This window comes from Abrus precatorius, unplaced genomic scaffold (genome assembly GCF_003935025.1).
Source record: "Abrus precatorius isolate BTA unplaced genomic scaffold, Abrus_2018 Scaffold10, whole genome shotgun sequence".
NCBI lineage: Eukaryota > Viridiplantae > Streptophyta > Magnoliopsida > Fabales > Fabaceae > Abrus > Abrus precatorius.
This window is the reverse complement of record NW_020874292.1, coordinates 29,566,001-29,589,208: the sequence shown is the minus strand read 5'-3', so window position 1 is coordinate 29,589,208 and position 23,208 is coordinate 29,566,001. Positions and strand designations below refer to the sequence as shown.

Below are 23,208 nucleotides of genomic sequence, written 5' to 3'. Positions count from 1 at the left end.
TCTATCCCAATTCAAAATAAAATACAGAAATTTATGATGATATGTATCCTGAGTTCCCGATTAATTAAGGACTTGATTTTTGGGTTTTTGTTTTGAAAGGGGTGTATGATAAATTTATAATGGACCAAAATGAAAAGGAACATATGCAATCTGTTGAATAAGATTTTAATTTGTTTTTGATTCATGAACTTTTTGCGTCATTTAGAGGGCATTTATTTTAATTATTAGAGCTTACTTGGATAGTAATCTATACACATAAAGATTAGAAGATGAAATATTATATATAAAGAAAACATAAATCGACCAAGAACCCTGTATATGCGTGATAGAGATTGATCATACTTAATTGGTTTCTTGAACATAATTTTTCTGAAATGGAGGCAAAAATGAACAAATGAAGATTAGAAAATAAAAGAAAAAAAAATTCAAACAGTGATAATTGGTTACTTGTGTTCCTCATGAGGACAATCCATCAAGTTGGTTATGATCTAATTTGAAGTTATGTTAACAAATATTTATGTTACTTTCAGTATATTCTATCATTAATTGATTTATCTATTTAACGCTAAGTCCATTATTCATTATTTTTAAAAGCCTCTTTTACAGTAACATATTTAAGTTACTTTTACTAATTAACAATAACTCTTTTAGAATAACATATTGTTTATATAATTATTAGGTTTCTCAGAGGAGTTTCAGAAAGAGTTACTTTGAGTTTCCCTTGTATAAAATAGAAAATGGAAATGAACTCTTTTGTACAAATCTTAGCACTAACTAAAGGCAAGACACAAGATCGACCAAATGGCTACTCTAATTGCTGCCAAAGATTCTTCTCCATATGAAGACGCTGAAACTATCAAGAAGGCTTGCAAAGGTTATCTAAATATCTTATATATGTTGCACAGTTTATATACGTAGAATGTTTTAATCACTGCAAAATATTCATGTATCTATCTTCTTCTTTTTGTATAAATATAAATTATGTAGTTTTTTTTTTTAAAAAACTATTTACATAATCTCTCCACACCAGAATCGAAGCATCCAATTTTTTTAAAAAAACGATGAACAAAATGAAAATATTTACGTGATCGGGTGACGAAAATATGCCATTTTTGTTCATAAAAACTCTCATGTTCACATTTGTTTTATAACAATGTTTGACGTTTCTAATTATTAATAAATTCATATGTCATATTAGTTCACGTAAGTTTAACGTAATTTTAATTTGACTTGTAATTAAATTATTTAATTTGTTTATTATTATTTTAAAATATTTTCTTTTGTATCTTAAATTTTATAAAGTAACTAAACTATCTTTATCAAACCAAAACCTTGCACCGATCATGCTCATACACACACTAGTTTAGTTTACTAGATTTCTAACCATGTTTTGAAAAAATGTATGGTTTGTAGGATTTGGGACAGATGAGAGTTCTCTTATATCCATACTAGCACATCGAAATGTGGCTCAAAGGAAACTTGTGAGGCAGGCTTATGAAGAAATTTATCATGAAGATCTTATCCAACAACTCAAATCTGAACTTTCAGGAAGCTTTGAGGTAGAAATATTACAATTCATAGCATTTTTTTTAGAAAATGTTAATATCAACTTTAGAATTAATTTTAAGCAGCTAAAAATTATTTAAAAACTATTACAAAATGTTTATTATATTAAAATACCAAAATATAACAAATATAGAAATATAATAATTTTAAATGTTTAAAATTAATCTTAAAAATTTATGTTAATAAACTTTGGTTTTGATCATTCAACTTTGCCCTAATGGGTGAAAGAGAAGAAGCCAATATATGTTGAAATAGGAATTAGAGAAAAACATATAAATAACTAAAGCATGTTGCAATAATTTGGATATTGGGTGAATCATAAAATTCTTATTAACATTATTTCTTATTGCCAAATATGGTAACTACCATTCAAATTAGAGAGCTATTTGCAATTGGACGATGGATCCAGCTGAAAGAGATGCATCATTGATTAACGAAGCATTGAAGAAGGAAAGGGTACCAAATTACAGAGTAATTATTGAGATTGCTTGCACTAGAACTTCAGAAGAGTTTCTGGCTGTGAAGCGTTCATACCAGTTCCTATACAAGCATTGCCTTGAAGAAGATGTGGCTTCCACAACAATCGGTGATATTCGTAGAGTAAGTGGGTTAATTATCGACCTATATTATGTGCTTTGTTTTTCAATAAAACACACTTTAATTTGTTTAGAAATAATAATAATTAGTAAGTTTTTATTAAAAATCACAAGATATTAAGAAATATAATGTATTAATAATATTAAAAGTTACATTTTTTAATAGAAATCTTTTAGTTATTACTTTTTTATCATATATCCTTAAAAAAATTGTAAGAATAATGAACAATTAGAAATGGAGAATAAGAATCACACCTTTTGTTATTCCTTTTTCATGCAGTTGTTGGCTGCAGTTATAAGCACCTATAGGTATGATGGAGATGAGTTCGATGAGAGTATGGCTCATTCTGAAGCAAATATTGTTCATCAAATAATTGAAAAGAAGGCTTTTAACGATGATGAAATCATTAGAATTTTGAGTACAAGAAGTAAGAAGCAGCTATGTGCGACTTTCAGTATCTTTAGAAACATGTATGGCACGACAATTACCAAGGTAATGTTATAAGTTTATGTACTCTGCTCCACAAACAGAATACAAGGACAAGGAACACACACATCACCGCCATTCAACTGAAATTTCTATGCTAAAAAGTTATTAATGAAATTATGTTATGGATTTAAATTTATTCAATTGAAATTAAAATTAACATTTTTAATTACAACAGAATTTTTATAATCTTGTGAAATCAAGGGCTGAATCTGGCCTTAAGTACTTTTTGAAGACAGTTAAGACTATACAATTCATAAAAATGTAGTTAAAAACTGATGGACAAGCCAAAGTTTTTAGTTACATTCTAGAGTGGGGAAAGATATTCAAGAAATGAGTCTTGTTAGTCTTCTTTGAGCATTGCTAATAGTGTTTTCATTTTTAATCCTTTAATTAGTGTCCTTAAGGCAATTTTTTAACATTTGCATTATGAAATTTATACTCTATGGACTACACTTGTTATGAATTTGTAAAATTGGCTAGAAATTAATACTTTCTAGAGTTTACTATTATTTCCCAAAGTAGCATTTGATAATTAGCAAATTTTTATTATGCATAAAACTTTTATTTTCAAGCCTCCAATGAACGATACATGGGTATTCTTTGCTAATTGTAGGGATTATTAGGCACTCCAAGTGATGAATACATGGTGGCACTGCGTACTGTCATTCGTTGCATCAAGAACCCCCAAAGATATATGACCAAGGTAACTGAAGTCATCAAATTATGTTAGTGTAACTTTTCTTGTTATGTAACTTTTCTTAAACATGCATACATTGACTTGATTTAGGTGTTATGCCACGCCTTGAATGATTTGGTGACTGAAGAGCATGCTTTGAGCCGTGTTATCATCACTCGTGCAGAGAAGGATTTAAACGAAATCAAAGATCTTTACTTCAAGAGAAATAGTGTCACCCTTCATAATTCTGTGGCTCAGAAGACATCAGGAAATTACAAGAATTTTCTTCTTGCATTGTTAGGAAACAATTGAGTTTAACTTATGTGTTTGGGGTAGCATCACTTTTTAACCAATGTTTGAGGAAATTACTATCTCTATATTTGAGCAAAATAAAGTTTTCAAATAGTGATTTATATGAACCAATAAACTCATTGGCTTTTGCCACCACAATAACATAACTTACCTTCATATAATGGTTGATTCATGGCTTCGGTATTCATCTCCCTCTCATATTATCTAACATAGCTTTTCTTGCAAATCTTATGAAGATTGTGACAGTTAGCATCAATATATTGGGTCGTGTTCCTATGTTCTTCAAAAGATGGGAATATTAATAAATAAGATTGCAATAAAGCTGAGAACTTAAAAGAATACTAGGGATAATACCCCATGAACATAAAAAAAGAAAAAAGCAACAAGCAGAAAACACAGTTCAATATTCGAGTCATACCTATATTCTTGTCCTCGGTTAGGATGACAGCTATTTAAAGACTGATAAGTCAGTCCCCTCAACCGATGTTGGGACTTATCATCCCCGGACTTATCATCCCCTCCCTCTTCAAGAGAGTCCGCCACAGACGCACCGGTTAGCATGATATTGTCCGTTTTGGGGGTTAACCCCTCACAGTTTTATTTCTCCCAGATATGACACACTAGAAAAAGGCCTCATGCTAGAAGGAAGGACGCCACAGCTATTTAAAGACTGATAAGTCACTCCCCCCAACCGATGTGAGACTCATCAGTTTCTAATTTCATTATTTGCCTGATTGCAGACATCATTTTACATTTTGTTTTGTCATGTTTTCTAGATTAAACAACTATTTCTTATGGTCTTACTTTGTTCCAAAGGAAACGTGACTGCATTTTGCTCTGGAACCTCCAAGTATTATGATGTAGTTTGACAATTGGTTTAAGTAAAAAATAGTATCACTAGCTAGCAAAAAAATAAACTTGAGAAAATTCTTCTAATTGCAGCTTCTGTTAAATGTTAATAAGTATATTAAAAGCAACTCGACAAGTATTGGCTAGCATTGTTTCATCATTAGCTATTATTCTGTCCGGTAAGTTATTTGATTTGATTTGAAGGTGTATTGTACTAATTTAATTCCCTACGATTTAATATGATAAAGTTTTAAGGATTAACACTTATGAAATGCATCTACTTGTATATAAAAGTTTAATTCCCTACGATTTGAGACAGTTTTTCTATTTAGTTTCAAAAAATAGACTTAATGCTCATAAATTAGGTGGATGAGAAGTCATAAGCTAATTTAAAATGTTCATGACTTACTTATTTGATAATATGTAATATATAGAGGTAATTTGAATGCTTCATATGAACAGTTCAAGAGTTTTGATTGGATGAGAGATTTTAAGAGAGGATTATGATATTTTGTGGGATTTAGTATTCTGTTTATTAAAATTTGTTGTTTGAATTTTTTAAAAGAATTTAAAATAACAACCGAGCTGAAAATACGTTGTTTAAGAAATTAAAAGAATAATTTTTATTAAAAATTATAATTTTTTACTTAATTATATTTTAGTTTTTATAAATATAACACATTTGTGATTAAATTTTTATAAAATATTTTATTAAAATTTAATTTCTAAAATATTAAAAAGTTAAGATTTAATATTTAAGTGTTGAGTCGGTTGATGCAGAGTTATTTAATTTTTTAATATTTAAAATTAATATTTATAAATCTTTAAATATATTTTAAATATTTATGACGAAGATGTTTAATCTTGCTAAGGAAGCGAAGCTCGCTAGAGAAGGTGTTGTCAAGGCTCCAAATTACGCCCTCGCTAGCATCTGCAAAAGCCTCGTCGCCGGTGGAGTCGCTGGAGGAGTGTCAGTTCCGTTTCTCATTTCCTAATTACTTTTTTAATTAAACTTTATTTATGAATATGTCGATGATGATAGTGTTGGATTTTCATTGTCAGGGAACAGTGGGGATTGATGTTTATGGCTTTTGTGATATCATTTTTTTGGGTTTAATTTCGTTGAATGATTAATATTTATTAATCTGGCTTTTGTATTTGGAGAAGTAGAATGAGTATATTATGCGTTAAATATAGGCGTTGTTGTTCATTTTGGAAGTTGCCAGTCCTTTTACTTTTACTTGGACTGGATTACTTGTGAGGAACTAATCCGAAAATCGGGGGATTTGAAACAAGATTCAGTTTTTTTGTGCTTGTATATGTCATTTATGACGAAAGTCACTAAAATTCTTCATTCCCTTAATATCTTGATGGTACATTGCCTTGCTAATGTTGCATTTCCTGCCAATTAAAGAATGCATGCTTACTTTGAATTTCATTTTCATTTCAGTAAATTGAGTTGTAATTACAATTACAACAATCCGTAATTCAAATTTACTGGAAACTCGTTCTTGCTGATAATTCCAAGATTTTTTTTGGTGTTGTGCCGAGTTTTAATTTTTAACCAAGTTTTTGTTGTGCCTATGCAGATCACGTACTGCAGTTGCTCCACTGGAACGCTTAAAAATTTTGCTACAGGTTAGTTGATTTGGTTGTTTAGATCTACATGGATTAGCTATTATTTATCCTTGCTTTTGTGACTCTATTCACATGAAATGTTTTGGACTAGTTTTAACACGATTTTTAATTCATAAACTAATGTTCTAATGTTACTGATTTGCTTTTATTATAAAAGAATTTGTCTAGAAACTTAAATGTCTGAAATATCAATTATACTTATCAAACATTTATTTTAACATACAATAAAATAGCCCATATATTATGGCACAGGTCTTCAACTAGGTTTTGCTTTCTGTTCATTTCACACACTCATCTAGGATTTTCAATTTTTGGGAATTCCACCTCCCTTCCTGTGATTATTTGCATGGCTTTGATTGTGACTGTTCGTAATCTTGCTTACTGGATGAGTCAGCCTTGCAATTCATTCTCTATGATAATACAAATTTGAGCTGATATTCTGTTGCCCACTGTTTTGGTTTTGGAGTAAATTAAGAATTCTAAGTATATCGTTATTTTGTTTTCTATTGGTTCTGGGATTTTTTTTCCTTCTTGTCCATTTCATTTGATAATCTCTGCTGAATGTTAGCCAAAGTTGATGAATAGGGCGGTGATTTGTATTTTGTGAAGTGTGCCAATTCTTATTTGCCTTAGCTCTGTTTTGGACTGTGCATCATGTTTATTAACTACTTAACTGTGCTAATCTAGCTGATTTTTGTTAAAACCCTGCAATTATTATTTGCTTATTGTTTTAAAGGATTTTTCTATTGTTCAATTTGTGATTCAATTATTCCTTTTCTCTTAAATCTTCTACAGGTTAAACTCTGTGTTTTTACTCCTATCTCTTGTATTCAGTCAATGCTGAGCTAAGTAGTTGTCAATTAAAACCTGACTATTTTTACTACCTTCATTGTTCATTTTACTGGAAATTGCTTCTTTGAAGTTTTGTCACTCAATGTTCTTCAACTTTAAGAAAATTATACTATCCTTTAAATACAAGATCCATAGTGTTCCTTCCTTGCACATCCAAAGGCACAGTTATGTGAATGTGTACATGAATTGGAAAAAAGATTCGTACTATGACTCAATTGAGCACATCCATCAGTCCATTCACCTCAAGCCGGTCATTGCTCTTAAAAACTGCATTGCCCAGGATCCCAATGGATGCATTCCTATCTCTGCAGTGTCAAAGAGGGGATTGGTGTTAGATGTGCCCATGAAGGTTGCAAGATTTATGAGGCAATATCCATCCATTTTTGAGGAGTTCACGGGTCCCAAGTACAATCTACCTTGGTTCAGGTTGACATCAGAAGCTGCTAAAATTGACAGGGATGAGAAGAGAGTATATGAAGAATGCAGGGAGGACCTACGATCCAGGTTGAGGAAGTTGATATTGATGACCAGAGAGAATGTTCTTCCTTTAAAGATAATTCAAGGGATGCAGTGGTATTTGGGCTTGCCAAATGATTTCCTGCAGCACCCAGAACAAAATCTTGATGACTCTTTCAAGTTTGTGGAGATGGAAGATGGATTGAAGGGGTTGGCTCTTGAAAGGGGGGAAAAGATTTATTCTGTAATGGAGAAGAATGCCATGAAAAGAGGTTTGTACTTTGGCGGCCCGATGGAGGCCATTGAGTTTCCATTTTTTCCATCAAAGGGTTTAAGGTTGAGGAGGAAGATAGAGAACTGGCTAGATGAATTTCAGAAGCTTCCTTATATTTCACCTTATGATGATTTCTTGAATTTGGATCCAAACAGTGACATAGCAGAGAAAAGACTTGTGGGGGTTCTACATGAACTGCTCTCCCTTTTTGTTGAGCATTCAGCAGAAAGGAAGAAGCTCTTTTGCCTCAAGAAGCATTTTGGTTTGCCACAGAAAGTGCACAGAGTGTTTGAGCGGCACCCTCATATGTTTTATCTTTCTTTCAGGAACAAGACTTGTACAGTCATTCTTAAGGAGGCTTACAGTAAAATATCACCTATTGGGGAGCATCCTCTACTGAGGGTGAGGAAGAAATACATCAAGTTGATGAAGGAATCAGCAGTTATTTTGAGGAACAGGAGGGTGAATAATCGGTTTTCTAATTGTAGTTCTAAAATGGGTTTAGATTCAAAAGATCTGGATGAAAGGGGACATGAGATGGCAAGTTTTTCTTTGGACCAAGTTGTGTGAAAATTTATAGAACAAGACTTGAGGTTGCTTTATCAGAAGGCATACATGAAGTTTTTACCAACAGAAAGAGATACTAGTAGCTGACGTATAACCATTAGTTGAAAATGCCTATAAGCTGTTTTCAAGCACATATATGTACATATATATACGTACTTATGCTGTTAGGTAAAGATACGTGAATGATCTTATATTATATTTCTAACTCAATCCTTGTTGATCTGATTCTAATAAAGGAGGTTGGCCTGTGCATTGTCCACGCTTTAAGCCCAAGGGCTCTTACATGAGGGGGCATGTTGGAAATATAATGTAAAACTATTTATGTCTTTTCCTAACAGCTTAAGCTCTTGGAATTGTTAGTTCATTACACGGACACACAAACATATCTTTGTTTATTAGTTTTAGAAACATGCCTGATCTACTCTGTTGAATTGTTAAACCTTACATGTTTGGTGTTGTCAATGTTTTATAGGCACAGCCTTGTATGTTCTACTTTGTGGCTGTACTTGCTAGCATACCATAACATTGTATTTGTTCTTTGGCAAAACATGTTTTCAAGCCTTTTCTGACTTGATTTTATTTTTGCCCTGCCATAAGTTCTTGACATGTGAAGTCTCTTTGTTGCCTATGATCTGCAATTCTAATCTGCCTCGCTCATGGTGGAAGTGAACATTCCAAGCATGCTTTTAACCAAAAATTTGGAATGTGGGAATAGTGCTCCACTAGAACTCTCCAGTTATTGAATGCATTTGTTGGTTGAGATGAATCAAAATCTGCTCAATATTTTGCCTCAAATTTACAGGTATGATTGACATTATTGTTGGTGGTGGTTTTTCAGTTAGTGAACAAGGTTCTGATATTGATGTGTTATACTTTGACAAAGCTGCTGGAATGGACACAGGACCTATCGTTGTTCAATTTTTACACTGAACCTCAAACAGATAATAGTAATCTATCCCGCATGAGTAAGCGTGGAAAGTTAAACAAGAATCTAGAGCTACTATTCGTGGTCATTTTGGTTTGCATCAACACGAATCCAGCCCTTTTTTGTCCTGTCTATTAATTTGTTTTCATCCCGGTACTCCTAGCATGTTTGGATGGAAAGAAATAAAACTTTTTGAATTTTGAAAATTTTTACTATTTAGTTGAAGAGAGAACGAAGAGCTGAGTAAAGAAAAAGAAATTAAAAGTTTTCTCTCATCCTTTATTTTCTTTCCACTTTTGCAAATTTAATTTGGTTATGTTGGATTTAAAATGTCTCTGCGATGTCCCAGATGGTCTGCTTGAATTGTGAACAGAAGAAGTATCCCCTTTCTTTCCATTTTAATTTTATCTGTTTTTTAGGTCAAAGTTTATTCATTTTTAGAGTAAACTATACTTCTTTCCAGTGAAAGAAGCTTAAATTACACTGTTATTTCTTTTTATTTAATACATGAGTTTCTTAATGGCATTTTTCTTTTCTTTTCATAATTCTCAATATCGTGGGTAATGAATTTTGAACTCTGTTATTTACCTTAAAACTTTAGAATTTGAAATGAAAGTTTAGAAGTAAAGTTCTAGAATCAATTGTATGAAAAAAGCAACGTGAATCATAGTAATAATCTTTTTTCCTGTCATGTACACATTCACATAACTGTGCCTTTGGACGTGCAAGGAAGGAACGCTATGGATCTTGTATTAAGTAAAAAAACCATCAAGGCAGCAATTTCAAGGCAACATAATATCAGCTCAAATTTGTATTATCATAGAGAATGAATGGCAAGGCTGACTCATCGAGCAAGATCACGAACAGTTACAATCAAAGCTATGCAAATAATCGCAGGAATGGAGGTGGAATTCCCAATAATTGAAAACCCTAGATGAGTGTGTGAAGGGAACAGAAAGCAAAAGCTGGTTGGAGATCTGTGCCATACATAATATGGGCTATTTTATTGTTATTAAAAATACATGTTTGATAAGTATAATTGATATTCCATCACTAATTAATTTTTGTATCTGAAAATTCTATGTTTAAAACTTATATAGGAATATTTTATCTCATTTTGATTTTATGTCTAATAAGTATACTGATATTTTAAACATTCAACTTTCTGGAATAAACAACCGTAGATAATTTCTTTTATAATAAAAGCTGATCAGTACCGTTATAACATTAGTTTATAAATTAAAAATATTTTTATTTAAAATAATGTTAAATTGCTTTAAAAATTATGAACAAAAGGTATATTTTTTTAATAGCTTTTTAAATTTCTTAAACAATGTCCTTCTGGTGCTAATTAGCATTTTTTTATTTTAAATTCTCTTAAATGATATTTTAAATTCTCTTAAAAAATATCAAACAACAAAGTTTAATAAATAAAATTTTAAATCCCTCAAAATATCAAAATCCTCTCCTAAAATCCCTCATCCAATCAAAATTATTGAACTGTACATATGAAGCATTCGAATTGCCTCTATGTATTATTATCAAGGAATTATGTAATGAACCTTTTAAATTAGCTTACGACTTCTCATCCATCTTATTTACGAGATGAAGTATATATTGATTGAACTAGAGAAAAAGTGTCACAAATTGTAGGGAATTAAACTTCCATTAGTGTTATCCTTAAAACTTAATCATATTAACATCAAACTTCGCTTCACATTTCACAAAAATATAAGTCAATTTTTTTATCATCAAAATCCCACAAAATTATGCAGAAAATAGCAACAAAATATGTATCATTAGTTCAAGAAAAACATAGCTACTACTAGCCACAAGGCTCATTTTGGTTGTTTGAGCAGAATATCATGCAGCTTTCCAAAACTGAATTGGCTAAAGCACCATTGAACATACGAGGAAATTTCTAACACGCTCCATTAGTTGAACCTTTCAAAGCATAATTATTTCAAGGAATTTCTTTATATAAATCCAAAGCATCAAGCAAAGCTTTACATTGACCAATTTAGTAAAAATTCCACTAAGCAATTGCAAAACTAATATGCAGTAAAAGAAATCCTTGCATGCTACATGAATGAAACCAAGTTTTTATACAGCAATATGACCAAAACTGAAACTATGTACTTCCTTTAAGCTCGCTTTATGAGTTACTTGTTATCAGTCACAATTCAGTATTTGCAATCATATTTAACACAACATAAACCATGAAAAAAACTATGAGCAATGATATTTTGCCAAGATTTCATCTCTTTAATCGGTTAAGCTACACAAATTGTGTGTCAAAGTCTTGACTTTGCATGTGCATCACACTCGACTAGTTTTTAGTTAAAAGTTGAATAACACTCTACACAATTATGCCCCTGCACAATTACCATGCCACAGTTACCTCCAATACTTGACTTATATTATTTCAGGAGACCATGAATATAAGTTTCTGCAGATTATGGAGACTCACATGCCAAAGTGCAAGATTCAACTGGGCCTGACACATATAACATACACATAGCTGGTAAATCTTCATTTCATCTATATCCAAATATTTAAAGTAGAAAAATAAGGATTGCCCTTACATTGATATAGTAACTGATAGAAAAATAAGGATTGAAGACATGAATAAATTGGACTCGAAAAAATTAGTCATCCGAGGATGTGCTTACAAATATGATCCCGTATGGTTTTATGGACAAAGCATTGCTAATCTGCTAGAGCTTAAGTAACAAAGGATGTAGAGTGTAAGACGTTGCAACGGCACTAAGAACCACGAAACCGATTGGTAAGTGCTAATTCAAGGCCATAAATTATATGAGACCCCTTGTACTATGTGATACTCAGCCCTGTTAATTGATATATACAGACATGTTCATACCTGATAGCCATGTTTACATTATTTCATAACATTTATTTCTGATACAAAAGATGACACGATATGAATGTTTGTGTTCTAGCTTGGAATGCCTCCCCTAATAGTAACCTTAACTCATTAATGCAACTATGAATAAGGCAAAGATTCTCAGTGAGAACATGCTTTTCTTAAAGTACCCTTCTACTAGATTTTGATCTCCAGCTTAAATTCCTTTCCAATAAGCAGTGACAAATTTGAAACTTCAGCAATATCAAACTGAGAGGAGCTATCAAGTTGTGTCCTCACAGTTGCTTTCCCAATTGAATTCATCCCGTTTACAATGTTCAACTCTTTCCTTGACAAATCCATTCTATTAAATGTCTTATGCTTAGGTATCCCCAAGAGAGTTACCTTATCTATGATCCACCTTTGGTCTAGAGCGAATCTTCCATTAGTGACCTTAGATGCAACAAAAATGCTATTGTTGTCAAATACAGCATCAAAGCTTACTAACGTCCATTGCTCATTCCCTCCTGCTATGTCAAGACCCTCCCCATCATCCAAATAGACTTTTCCATAACTATTTCCACTTCTACTAATAACCACCACAAGTTGAAATGAAGTGTTTCTAGCAGCTTCAGTTGTCATTGCTTCTCCTTGCAAGGCCAAAATATTACCTTCCCCAACATGCACATTAATGTGATCAGATGGAGCATTAAGAGTCACATGCTGGCCTGATTTTGCATTCAATGAATTTGAGAAATTGAAGAGGTCAAACCAGTTTCCTGCAGGAAAGTATGCATCAACAGTGACTGCCCCAGATTGTAGTACAGGTGACACCAAAACCCCTTTACCCAACAGAAACTGTGAGTTGATTTCATATGTTGTGACATCCTCAGGGAATGAAAAGAAAAGGGGTCTTGCAATTGGCGTCCCTTTTGTATGTGCTTCATACATTAGTGTGTAGAAATAAGGAAGAAGACGATAACGAAGACCAAGCACTTTCCTAGCTGATGCAGCAACTGATTCCCAAAGGTAAAGCTCTTGCCTGATGGAATTCTTGTCTGAATGATCTCTCGCAAAGGGGTAAAAGGCCCCCAACTGCATTAAGCAAAATAATGAGTTACATATGTATAATACTGTGTTTCATAGTTTATTCCTGCTAAGCTAAGCACGCGAATATTTAATATAGTAACATTCACACTAGTGCAAAAATTATCCCATACTACAACTGCATTTGAGAATCAATTTACCTGGATCCAACGCCGGCAAAGTTCTTCAGTTGTATTCCCTGAGAAACCACATATATCTGCTCCAACCATCGGAATCCCAAAGATTCCAAAATTCAATATGGATGGAATTGAGTATGCCAAATCATTCCATGTTGCAGCATTGTCTCCTGTCCAATGGGCAGTGTACTTACCAGAGCTAATAAATGTTGATCTACTAAGAATGAATGGCCTTCTACTAGTTATATTCACTAATGCCTTGTTAGTTGCCTTGGCTTCTAAGAGTCCATACAAATTGTGGGCATTATACTCAGTGATGTTACCAAAGTGCAAAGACGTTGCAGGGACTGTTCTGTCATTAATGGATTGTTGAGATCCTTTATTGTTGATTTTGTAGGGAGGGTTATCAAGGTTAGAAGATGGAATTGGAAGAGAAGTAATGAAATTTGATAACTCATTCATGTCGATCCAAAGACCATCAAAAGGGAGAAGGTCTCTAAATAATTTGACCTCCCCACCCCAAAATTCTTGGCTGCGTGGATTTAGAAAATCAGGGTAGTAGACCGGTCCAGGCCAAACTTCACCCAAGTAATTGACTCCATTTCTCTTTATGTATATATCAGCTTTCAAACCTCTAACATAGGTTGCATATGTCTCATTTACAGCGATACCTGTTTTCAAAATAATTTCCCTCAGATCAATAAAAGATGCAGATATGCTTCCTCAAACATAAAGAAAAGAAAATGAATTGTACGAAAGAAATTTTATGATGTCAGAATTAGGTACCAGGATCCAAGATAAGCACATATTTCTGACCATTTTGGTGAAGAGTATCAACAAAACTTCTCATCTTATCCAATGGAAAGTTGATTGGATCAAGTGTGAAATCTTTATTTCCATCCATGTAGTCAATATCTGTCCACATAACTTCAAGGGGTATATTTGCTTTTGAGTAGTTGGCAACCACACCCTGGAGATCACTTACACTCTCGTAGCCCCATCGACACTGATGAAAACCTTCCCAAAAGAGAAACAAGGATGTGAATCAACTGAAATTCATAAGTTAAATTTAAATGTGTATGTAGTAACTAATCCAAAGGAAGAGGGTGCATGTGACATACCAAAGGACCAATAAGGCATGGGAGCAGGCCTACCAATGAGTTCAGTGTACTGATCCAACACCAATTCTGGAGAGGAACCACCGAAAAAATACAAATCAAAAACCCCACCAATGACCTTATATGTAATACGATCACCACCATACACTATGTCCATTCCATTGCTGTTCAACAGTAAAACCCCATGTGTGCTTCCACCTTTCACTTTTCCATCTGGGGACTGTGATCTCACGTCCAAATAGAAAGGGTGAGACCCATAAAGGTTGACATCGAGGTTTGAACTTCCAACGTCTGTATTCCACAAAGTGAAATTCTGATTGGGTTGCAGCTTGAAGGAGCTCTTAGTGTGCTCCCCAAGCCCATAAAGAAAGGCCCTTTGTGATGGAAGGGAAGAAGATAGCTGCAAGTACTGATCTTTGAAGATGAGAAAGGTTTCAGGATTGGAAGGGTCAGGTGTAGCGTTGAAGAGAACATCGTTCGAGGATTTGCGTGAGACAGTGAAGCCAAATGGGGTGGTGTTGTAGAGAGTGAAAATAAGATCTGAGTTTGGATGTGTGACACTAAAAGAGTCTTTTGATTGCTGAGAACCTTGCTCGCTATTGAGGAAGCGTAGAGGGTAATAATATTGAGATGAGGAGGAACCTGTAGGAATCAATTCTTGTGGGATTTCCCATCTCTGATGATCGGAGTCAGTGATTCTTACTCTTAATCGATCCTTGTTCTCAAAACTGCAATTCAAAAATAACCAAATATTTATATATAGATACTATACCATAGAGTATAGATGATGTAATAGGAACAAGACAATTTAATTTAGTGGGATGAATTAAAAGTGAGACAACAATAATGATATAAGTACAGTTCGTTGTTTTTACCTGGCATCAAGGGAGAGGTGTGGAATGTCGGGTCCGAAAACTGAGGAAGTGTTGATGAGATTAAGGTTGGCCGTCAAAGAGTTAGTTGTGGGGTGGTTGTTAACAGTTGAGATGGTGTAGCCATAACCAATTGTAGTTACTTGTGATGATGCAGTGGAGAAAAAGATGAGACAAACAGAGATAAAGAAGGGTAACGTTATAGCCATTGTCTTAGTGTTGATGTGGCTGTGGATTACAAGGATAGAAAAAGATCACATGTCGATTTATATACATTCATATTGGAGGCAATGGAGGATGATGTTGACTTGCTAGAAGACTGGTTGAGCTTTGCTTCTTGCAACCAACCGCAACTTTCCATTTGCATTCGGACTATGGACCTTTCTTTTATACATTATTGAAAAGGAATGAATTTGTTTTCATACTTTTTGGGATGCATGCGTACGAAAAATGGTGAAGGAAACAGACATAAAATAAAAATTAAGGTTCAAAATGGTTTTAATTGTTTTACATATAAAATATTAAGTTTAAATACATGATATGTTGTAATTAACGAGTTTGTCGTTTTTTTTTTAATAACAAAGTGTGATTTTCAAACTATGGAAATAATCTTTAATATTTGTATAGAAGTTTAAAATTAAAAATCATTTAAAATTACATAATTTTTTTAAAAATTTATTCAATTTTATATTTTAATCTTGATAATTTAAAATAAAACATTAGGTATGTTTTTAATATAATATTTTTAGATAAAATTAGTGTTTTTGTCCTTCAAATTTAGAGTTAAATTTGATTTAATTTTTTAATTTTATTTTTATTTATTTTGATTCTCTAACTTTTAAAAATATTTTAAATATGTTATTTTCTGTTAAAATTGTTAGCTTCGTTAATTTTTTATACTTGAAACACATTTGAGACATCTTCCAGTGTGTTATTATTTTTTACTACAAGTGAATTCAACAATAAAGAGAGTAGCAACGATTGTCAAGAGGTTTGACTGTATCAACTATTGCATAGACTTGAAAAAAGAAGAAGCAAGTTTAGATATATAAAAAAAAATAACAAACAGTGCACGAATTCAAAAAAAATAATAAATAATGTAAAATAATATATAAAAAAATAAAAAAATATTAACCAAATTCACATTTTTAACAGAAAAGGACTTATTTAAAATAATTTTAAGTTAGAAGATCAAAATGATTTAAAATAAAAGTTAAAGAATGAAATTGAATTTAACCTTTAAATTAAAAGACAAAAATATTAGTTTTGTGTATTTTATATAATATTTTTTTTTCCATTTCTCTCTATTGTACTAACTACTTATTGTACCATAAAAAAATAATTTTATCACACTTTTTTTCCCTTTTTATTTCTTTCTCCCTTTGTAGGATAAAATTATATAAATACATGTTCTCAAAATATAATTGTCCTTCACTCTTGCATAAAAATAATTTCACTTCTCTGAATTCATCCATAAACATGGACATGTGTGTGACTTTATAAAGTATGAATTGGTAGAAATTATGTTAATAATATTTATTTTTAATAAAAAATATTATTTTATAAAATTAGCTGCATATTGTCATTTCATGTATGCATGTCACTACATGGATAATTAATTATCATCAAGAATTTAAATATTGGATAAAACAATAAAGCATATTATTAATTCAATAACAATAAATGAATCAGTTATCATCCAAGATATAAATACCCAATTGCACAAGTCCATTAAACTGAATTAACCTAATGACTCAAATCAAATTAACTTAATCTATTGAAAAAGTTAGACGTGTATAGTTAATAAAGATTTTTTTAGAAAAGACTTTGTTTCCATTAAACATGTAAATTATCTGACAAAAGTTGTTTAAACTTATTTTGTAATCTCAAATTTAAATTTAAATAAATGCAATTATTTTAAATACTAAAAAAAGTTTTGTTAAACTATAATAATTATACTTAACTCGAACATAATTATCAATGTGTAGAATATACTTAAATGTTTATAAAAAAATTAACTTAGTATGTTTTGGCAATTAATTATTTCAGAAAAAATATTAACTTTTTAAAAATATTTGCCAAAAATTAATAAAATAAATTAAACTCAAAATACACTATCTAAATCCAATTAATTTGGTTTGAAACGGTTTAGATTAATCAAAATTATATAAAATTAAGAAAAATCAATCTAGTTAAGTATAGTAAATTTGAATTTGTTTAACTCTAAACTCAGACCAAAGCAACCTAAAAAGAATTAACCTTTTTCCAGGTACTAAGGGAACCAGCAACTGTAGCATGCTCGATCATTCTTAACAAAACAAACCTATTCATCAACCACAAAACAAGTGTTATGAAGACAGAATCATTAAGATATATATTACGGAAAAAGAAAAAGGAGATTAGAATTGGGAGTGAAAAAACAATATCATCTCATGGACTGTGTCTATAGCCTATTATATTCATGATTTTAAGTAGCAAGATAAGCTTGTAAAACCTGTTGATACCTTTTATATTAATTACTAGAGCACTAGATCGAGCTAGATTGTACAATATGCACTTCCTCCTCATTGTTATTTTTTTAAAAAAAATTAAAATTTTTAAACAATTATCAAATTTAAAAATACAACTGCAATGGCAGGAGAGTAAAATTTGTTCTAGGGTTGGCCTCATATGATTATCAAACTTAAGTTATTCTAATCCAATACTAAAAGACTACTATATATTAACAGTTAAGTATTAAGTTTGTCTCCATTAGAATATTTTATTTAATTAAAAATAAATTATTAATATAAAGTATTATGAACTTGTATTAAAAATATATGATATATATTAAAAATAATTCAATCCCTCTCTTCTGGTTGTTTTATTTTAAGATCCACATCCATCGCTGTAGAATAAGCATGGAAAAATCATCTTGAAACTGATTTGTTTTGATGACTTACATATTTTTATGCATTTATTTTTTTCTTAATGAAATTCATAAAATGATTTTTTGCAACAAATGGTAGAGTGGCAAAGAGAAATATTTGACTTTGCAGAAACTACGAGTTCTATTGTAAATAAAGCCCACCGCAGTCCAAGTTGCTGCTATTCCTTGTCCAAAATTTTATTATTAAGAAGTGATCCAATTTTATACGCAACCAAAATTTTAGCTTCTTTTTCTTTTCTATTATTTTTATAGTGCTGATTTGCCTTACCTTGGTAGCTTAGACATTTTCTCTGAAAATAAAAGAACTGTTATTATAATGGAGTTGGATCAAACCAACCACTTACCTTTTAGAACTAATTGAATACTTAAGTAGTGTGTAGTTTTTCAATTTCATGCGGCTATAAAATGTCAAAATTTCTGTGTAGTAATTTATTGCACAATTGTCGGCAAATTAATACACTAATCCTATAAAGGTGGCTCTAGCTAGATGAATAAAAATTCTGAAAGGGTAATTGAGGCTAGAAATCTCAACAACCAAATCCTCTCTCTTTTCTTTTATTTTCTTTTTCTAATGTGGAGAAGATTAATTGAATGCCTCTATTTGACCCCAATTGAATGTAGTCACTGTGTAAGAGAAAATATCCTTTTGATTTGGGTAAATTAACAGCCAATTCTATTATCTAATTTCTATGATTATGTATGATTGATTTTATTGGCTATTCTATGTTGCTTTTCAAAATGTCATACTTTTTAAGTGACTGAAGAGACTTGCGAGGGCCAACATTGTAAAGTTTGTCAACTTTTTGCAATGTGAAGTACCTCATCAATGGTCAAGTGTCATTAAAATTGAACAACTTTTGACCTATACTTGACACCAAGATTCAAAGCCATTACTTTCTCAAAGTTGAGCCAATCAATGTTGAATTCTGTGAGATTTTCCCATTTTGTTGTTAATTAGTTTATAATACCATCTTTTTTAATATACAATATGATGACAGATGGAGGCGCTGAGGTGCATTGATCCTGAAAGTATGATATGGATTTGAAAAATTGACCAAAAATAACAGATATTTTGTGATTTTGTAAGTTGGTTTCATTTTGGTATTTGAAGAACAAAATTAGCACCTGACTTCTTAATGTCCTGTCAAAATGTTCCAATCCTTAATTTTTGATTTTTTTATAAAGTGTGTTGGTCATGCAGAACCCAAAGTGCATTCATTGTGTTTACAATTTAATTGAGAATATAAATTTGATTGAATTAAATTATTTCTTGTCACTTTTGTCCAAATTGAGAATTTGAAGTAGTTACTGAAATGTAGAATACTATATTGTAAGGTTATATATATTTACATATTTAATGAAATGAGAAGGTTCACTTTGAAAAAATAATTAACTACAGTTTATAATGTTGATTAGAAATTGAGAAAATTTAAATTCATATTTAATGATAAATAAAATAAAATAAAATAAGATAGCGAATGAAATTAAAACAATTATATTGATAATTAAACATTTTTTGGAATGAAACAGAAAATAAATTTTTACTATAATATTTAAAAATTTAACAAAATATTTGGAGTCATGATTTTTTTTATTTGTATATTATCCTTATTTTTAACCTACTGATTTTTTTTTTTCTAAAGTCGAGTTTATTTTCACATTCTAAGCTCTTCGTGGCCATTTAAACACTTTTCCATTACAGAAGGAAGGTTATGTACTAATTGCTTATAACTATTCTCTAACCAAAATTAAATTATTAATATAAATATTATAGATTTATATTAATAGTAAGATACATTTTATTAATAATTAATTTTATTAAGTAGAATTATTTTACTTAAATAATTAACATTTTTAATTAATTAAATTTTTTTACTAAACATACTTTATATCAATAGAAATAATTTTAACACCCAACATTTTTATTAGTGTCATGTTAGGTTGAGGGTCAATCCAAGTTAGAAAAATGACAAACAATGATCACTATGCATAGTTTTTTTTTTTCTTCCTTTTTTCTGTATTTGTGATAACAGAGATATCACACAAAAAGATATACTTTATATTTTTAATTTAATAAAAACACCTATTGCAGACTAAATCTTATAAATACAATAGTTTTAAAATAACATCTAACAAAAAAATATTACAAAAGCCAATGTATGTAGCAACACATGGCTTTCACTAATTTTCAAAAAGAAAATGTGCACACAAAGGAATTAACTATATATGTCTACTTATCTATACATATTCAATATTATTGATCGACAAGCTTCAAATGGTAATAATGGTGAAAATCTAGATTTAGAGGTAAATCATTCAAGGTTTTTGCTTAATATTTTATACCACTTCTTTTCATACTACTGAATCCTTTTACTAAACTTAATGTTATTCCCTTAATTATTTAAATCAAATAAATTAATAGCAATCTTATATTCGTTATAATCTTCTAACTTATATAGTTTTTAATTTGTTTACTTATATATACCTTTCCTGTTAATCCACCAATTTAAAATTTTTATTATCTTAACATATTTTGATAAATAATATATCTTAAGTTAAATTAATATATAAAAATATTTTAAATAAGGTATTTATTATAAAAAATATTTATATTCTTTTTCTACGTAAACTATGATAAAAAATTTATTTTAATGAATTTTTCAGTTATTTTTTTCTTTTTTTACTCCTCGCCTATATTTTATAACTCGTTTCTTTCTTTTTTTCATAAAAAATATTTCTTATTTCTCATCGTCTTATTCTTCCTACTCTTATCCTTCATTCACATTTTCACAATTCATTTCTCATCCTATCAACTTTAACAAAAAAAATTTCGGTTTTTTGATTAAGTTTTAAGTGAAAAAACAAAACAAAAATAAATAACAACAACATTAAAGTTAATATTGTATTTGCACTCAATATCATCATAATTAACCTCTTATTCATTATCTTCTTTTATGACTCTAAGATTTAACCAAAAATTTACTAAAAAAATTTTTTATGGTCAAATTTTAAAAGGAAGAAACATGTTGTGAAAATGTGAATGAAAATAATAAAAGGAAGAAAAATAGGGGAAAAATTAAAGTCTTTTTCAGAGTTTAAGAGGAAGAAAGAAGAATTATTAAAGTGTAAGAGGAGAAAGATAAAAAAAAATTAAAGAAAAATGAGAAATTTTTATTAATGTTCAAAAGAGAAAAAAAGTCATAAGGTGTGGATGAAAAATAAGAAGAGAAGAATAAAAAAAAAGGAAAAAATGAGACAACAAAAATATTTATAAAAGTATGTTTTTTTTTTTTGTTGGAATTCACAATTAAGAAAAAGATGCATACTAATTTTTCAACAGAACTAATGTTTTTAACAAAAAAAAAAATATATATTTTTTAAAAAATGCTTTTATTAATTAAATGAATAAATTTTAGAAGATTAAATAAAAAAAGGTTAAAATGTCAATCAAATAATTTTGTTTGTGTTACATTAACATATAATGTTTTAATAATATATCATAATACTTTTAATAAAAAATTATTTATTAATAAATTACATTATTTTTTTCCAGTGAATTAAAAAGCCTTAAAGTCACACGTGCTATGTCCTTATGTGTATGGCTTGATTAATTATTTAAAATTGTCCTTCTGGGCACCACATTTATACTGTCCATTAGATCATTTTTCGTTCAAATTGATGATCCCTGCCAATGAATGACATTTTGCTATTGGATTTGAGGTATTGGGAACTCATTTCATTGTTTTCACTTTGGGGAACACTTTGGGGCCCTTTTTTTTCTAATGATCTTGCAAGCACCATTGCACCACTAGTGCCATCCAACGACTAAGGGGTGAGCAAAAATCTAGATATACAACTCTAATTTATATTCTAAGCTAAACTAAATTAAAATTTTAAATTTTAAAAAAAGTGAAATATCTAATCTACTTTATTTTTTATCTAGACATAATTTAGATTTTAGTTTATAAAATTGAATTTACTTACTTTTATTAAAATTATTTTTATTCCATTCCTTCGTGTAGTCTTTATCCATCGTAGTTACAATATATACAAATAATATTTTGATTAACTTATCTTTGTATAATTTTTTTAACAAAAATAGAATTATTTGTATAAATACTTTGAGTTCAAACTAACAATTTAGTACATTATACTAACAAATAATTTTATAAGTATAAAATATTAACGTACACTATAAATATACAAATGTTATTATAATATATTATTTATTAATATAGACCATTAAATCCTTTACTTATAATTTAATTTTTTATAGACAAAGTTTATACTATCAAAAGTTATTTTAATATTTTATTTGCACGTACTATAGTAAATCACAATGTTTTCTAGTTGAATTACACTATATAATATAATATAATTTCTTACGATTGACTGTACCCATTCATTCAACCTTCAAGATGCTATTACAAAACACATTCCTAAAGACACAAATTACTGAAATAAAGCTTATATCCTTACAACCTTATAAACTAAAATAAATACTATTGTGGATCATAATAAGGACGGATAAAGTATCAATATCACAAGCTAATACCATCACTTTATTAAAAGATTATGATCATATTTATCTATTATGTATATTAAAGAATATGAAGGAGTAAAAATCTCCATATAAGCACATTTAGTGTATATTTAAAAACACATTAAATGTCATATAAAGGTGGATCTAACACAAAAGTTACAATAAATAGAATTAAAATAAATATAAATTCATGTTGATTGAAGTGTACTTGTTTCACTGTTCTATATAGGGCTTGCATATGCACATGGTGTCCTTCGTTTGTACATCCTTTACTTATTCAGTGTCCTCATCATAGATATGATAATCTTCAAATTATGTCACTTGAAGAAGTTATTACAACTCATTTTTCCTTCTACATACAAATGAAAGGTGTAGACATCACCATTTATGAATGAAGACACACAACAGAGGTTACAATACAATTCAGAGCTTTAGTCTTTTCCTAATTTTCACGTCAAT

The 23,208-nt window shown here is 30.1% G+C and overlaps 3 protein-coding genes across 5 annotated transcripts; 2 read left to right on the top strand and 1 right to left on the bottom strand.

Moving 5' to 3' along the window:
* Positions 1 to 801: 801 nt before the first annotated feature.
* Positions 802 to 3,640, top strand: LOC113853166 (annexin D8-like). The gene is made up of 6 exons (XM_027483653.1): positions 802 to 874; positions 1,414 to 1,559; positions 1,945 to 2,166; positions 2,443 to 2,655; positions 3,266 to 3,355; positions 3,440 to 3,640. The coding sequence occupies exons 1-6, from the start codon at positions 802 to 804 to the stop codon at positions 3,638 to 3,640; spliced, it is 945 nt and encodes a 314-aa protein (XP_027339454.1).
* Positions 3,641 to 5,343: 1,703 nt separating this feature from the next.
* LOC113848664 (protein WHAT'S THIS FACTOR 9, mitochondrial) lies at positions 5,344 to 9,722 on the top strand. 3 transcript variants are annotated; one of them, XM_027478183.1, is made up of 3 exons: positions 5,344 to 5,459; positions 6,079 to 6,127; positions 6,923 to 9,722. In XM_027478183.1, exon 3 carries the CDS (start codon positions 7,062 to 7,064, stop codon positions 8,277 to 8,279), a length of 1,218 nt encoding a protein of 405 aa, XP_027333984.1. In that variant the 5' UTR covers positions 5,344 to 5,459; positions 6,079 to 6,127; positions 6,923 to 7,061; the 3' UTR covers positions 8,280 to 9,722. The 3 variants fall into 3 exon arrangements, with proteins under 3 accessions (XP_027333984.1, XP_027333985.1, XP_027333983.1); XM_027478184.1 differs by having other exon boundaries at positions 5,359 to 5,463; positions 6,079 to 8,858; XM_027478182.1 differs by lacking the exons at positions 5,344 to 5,459; positions 6,079 to 6,127 and adding an exon at positions 6,413 to 6,895 and having other exon boundaries at positions 6,991 to 8,858.
* A 2,003-nt stretch (positions 9,723 to 11,725) lies between these two features.
* Positions 11,726 to 15,636, bottom strand: LOC113867972 (alpha-glucosidase-like). Its single transcript, XM_027503506.1, has 5 exons — positions 15,281 to 15,636; positions 14,409 to 15,133; positions 14,074 to 14,304; positions 13,312 to 13,958; positions 11,726 to 13,159 (listed from the first exon to the last, which is right to left on the bottom strand). Exons 1-5 carry the CDS (start codon positions 15,484 to 15,486, stop codon positions 12,263 to 12,265), a joined length of 2,706 nt encoding a protein of 901 aa, XP_027359307.1. The 5' UTR covers positions 15,487 to 15,636; the 3' UTR covers positions 11,726 to 12,262.
* Positions 15,637 to 23,208: the final 7,572 nt, after the last annotated feature.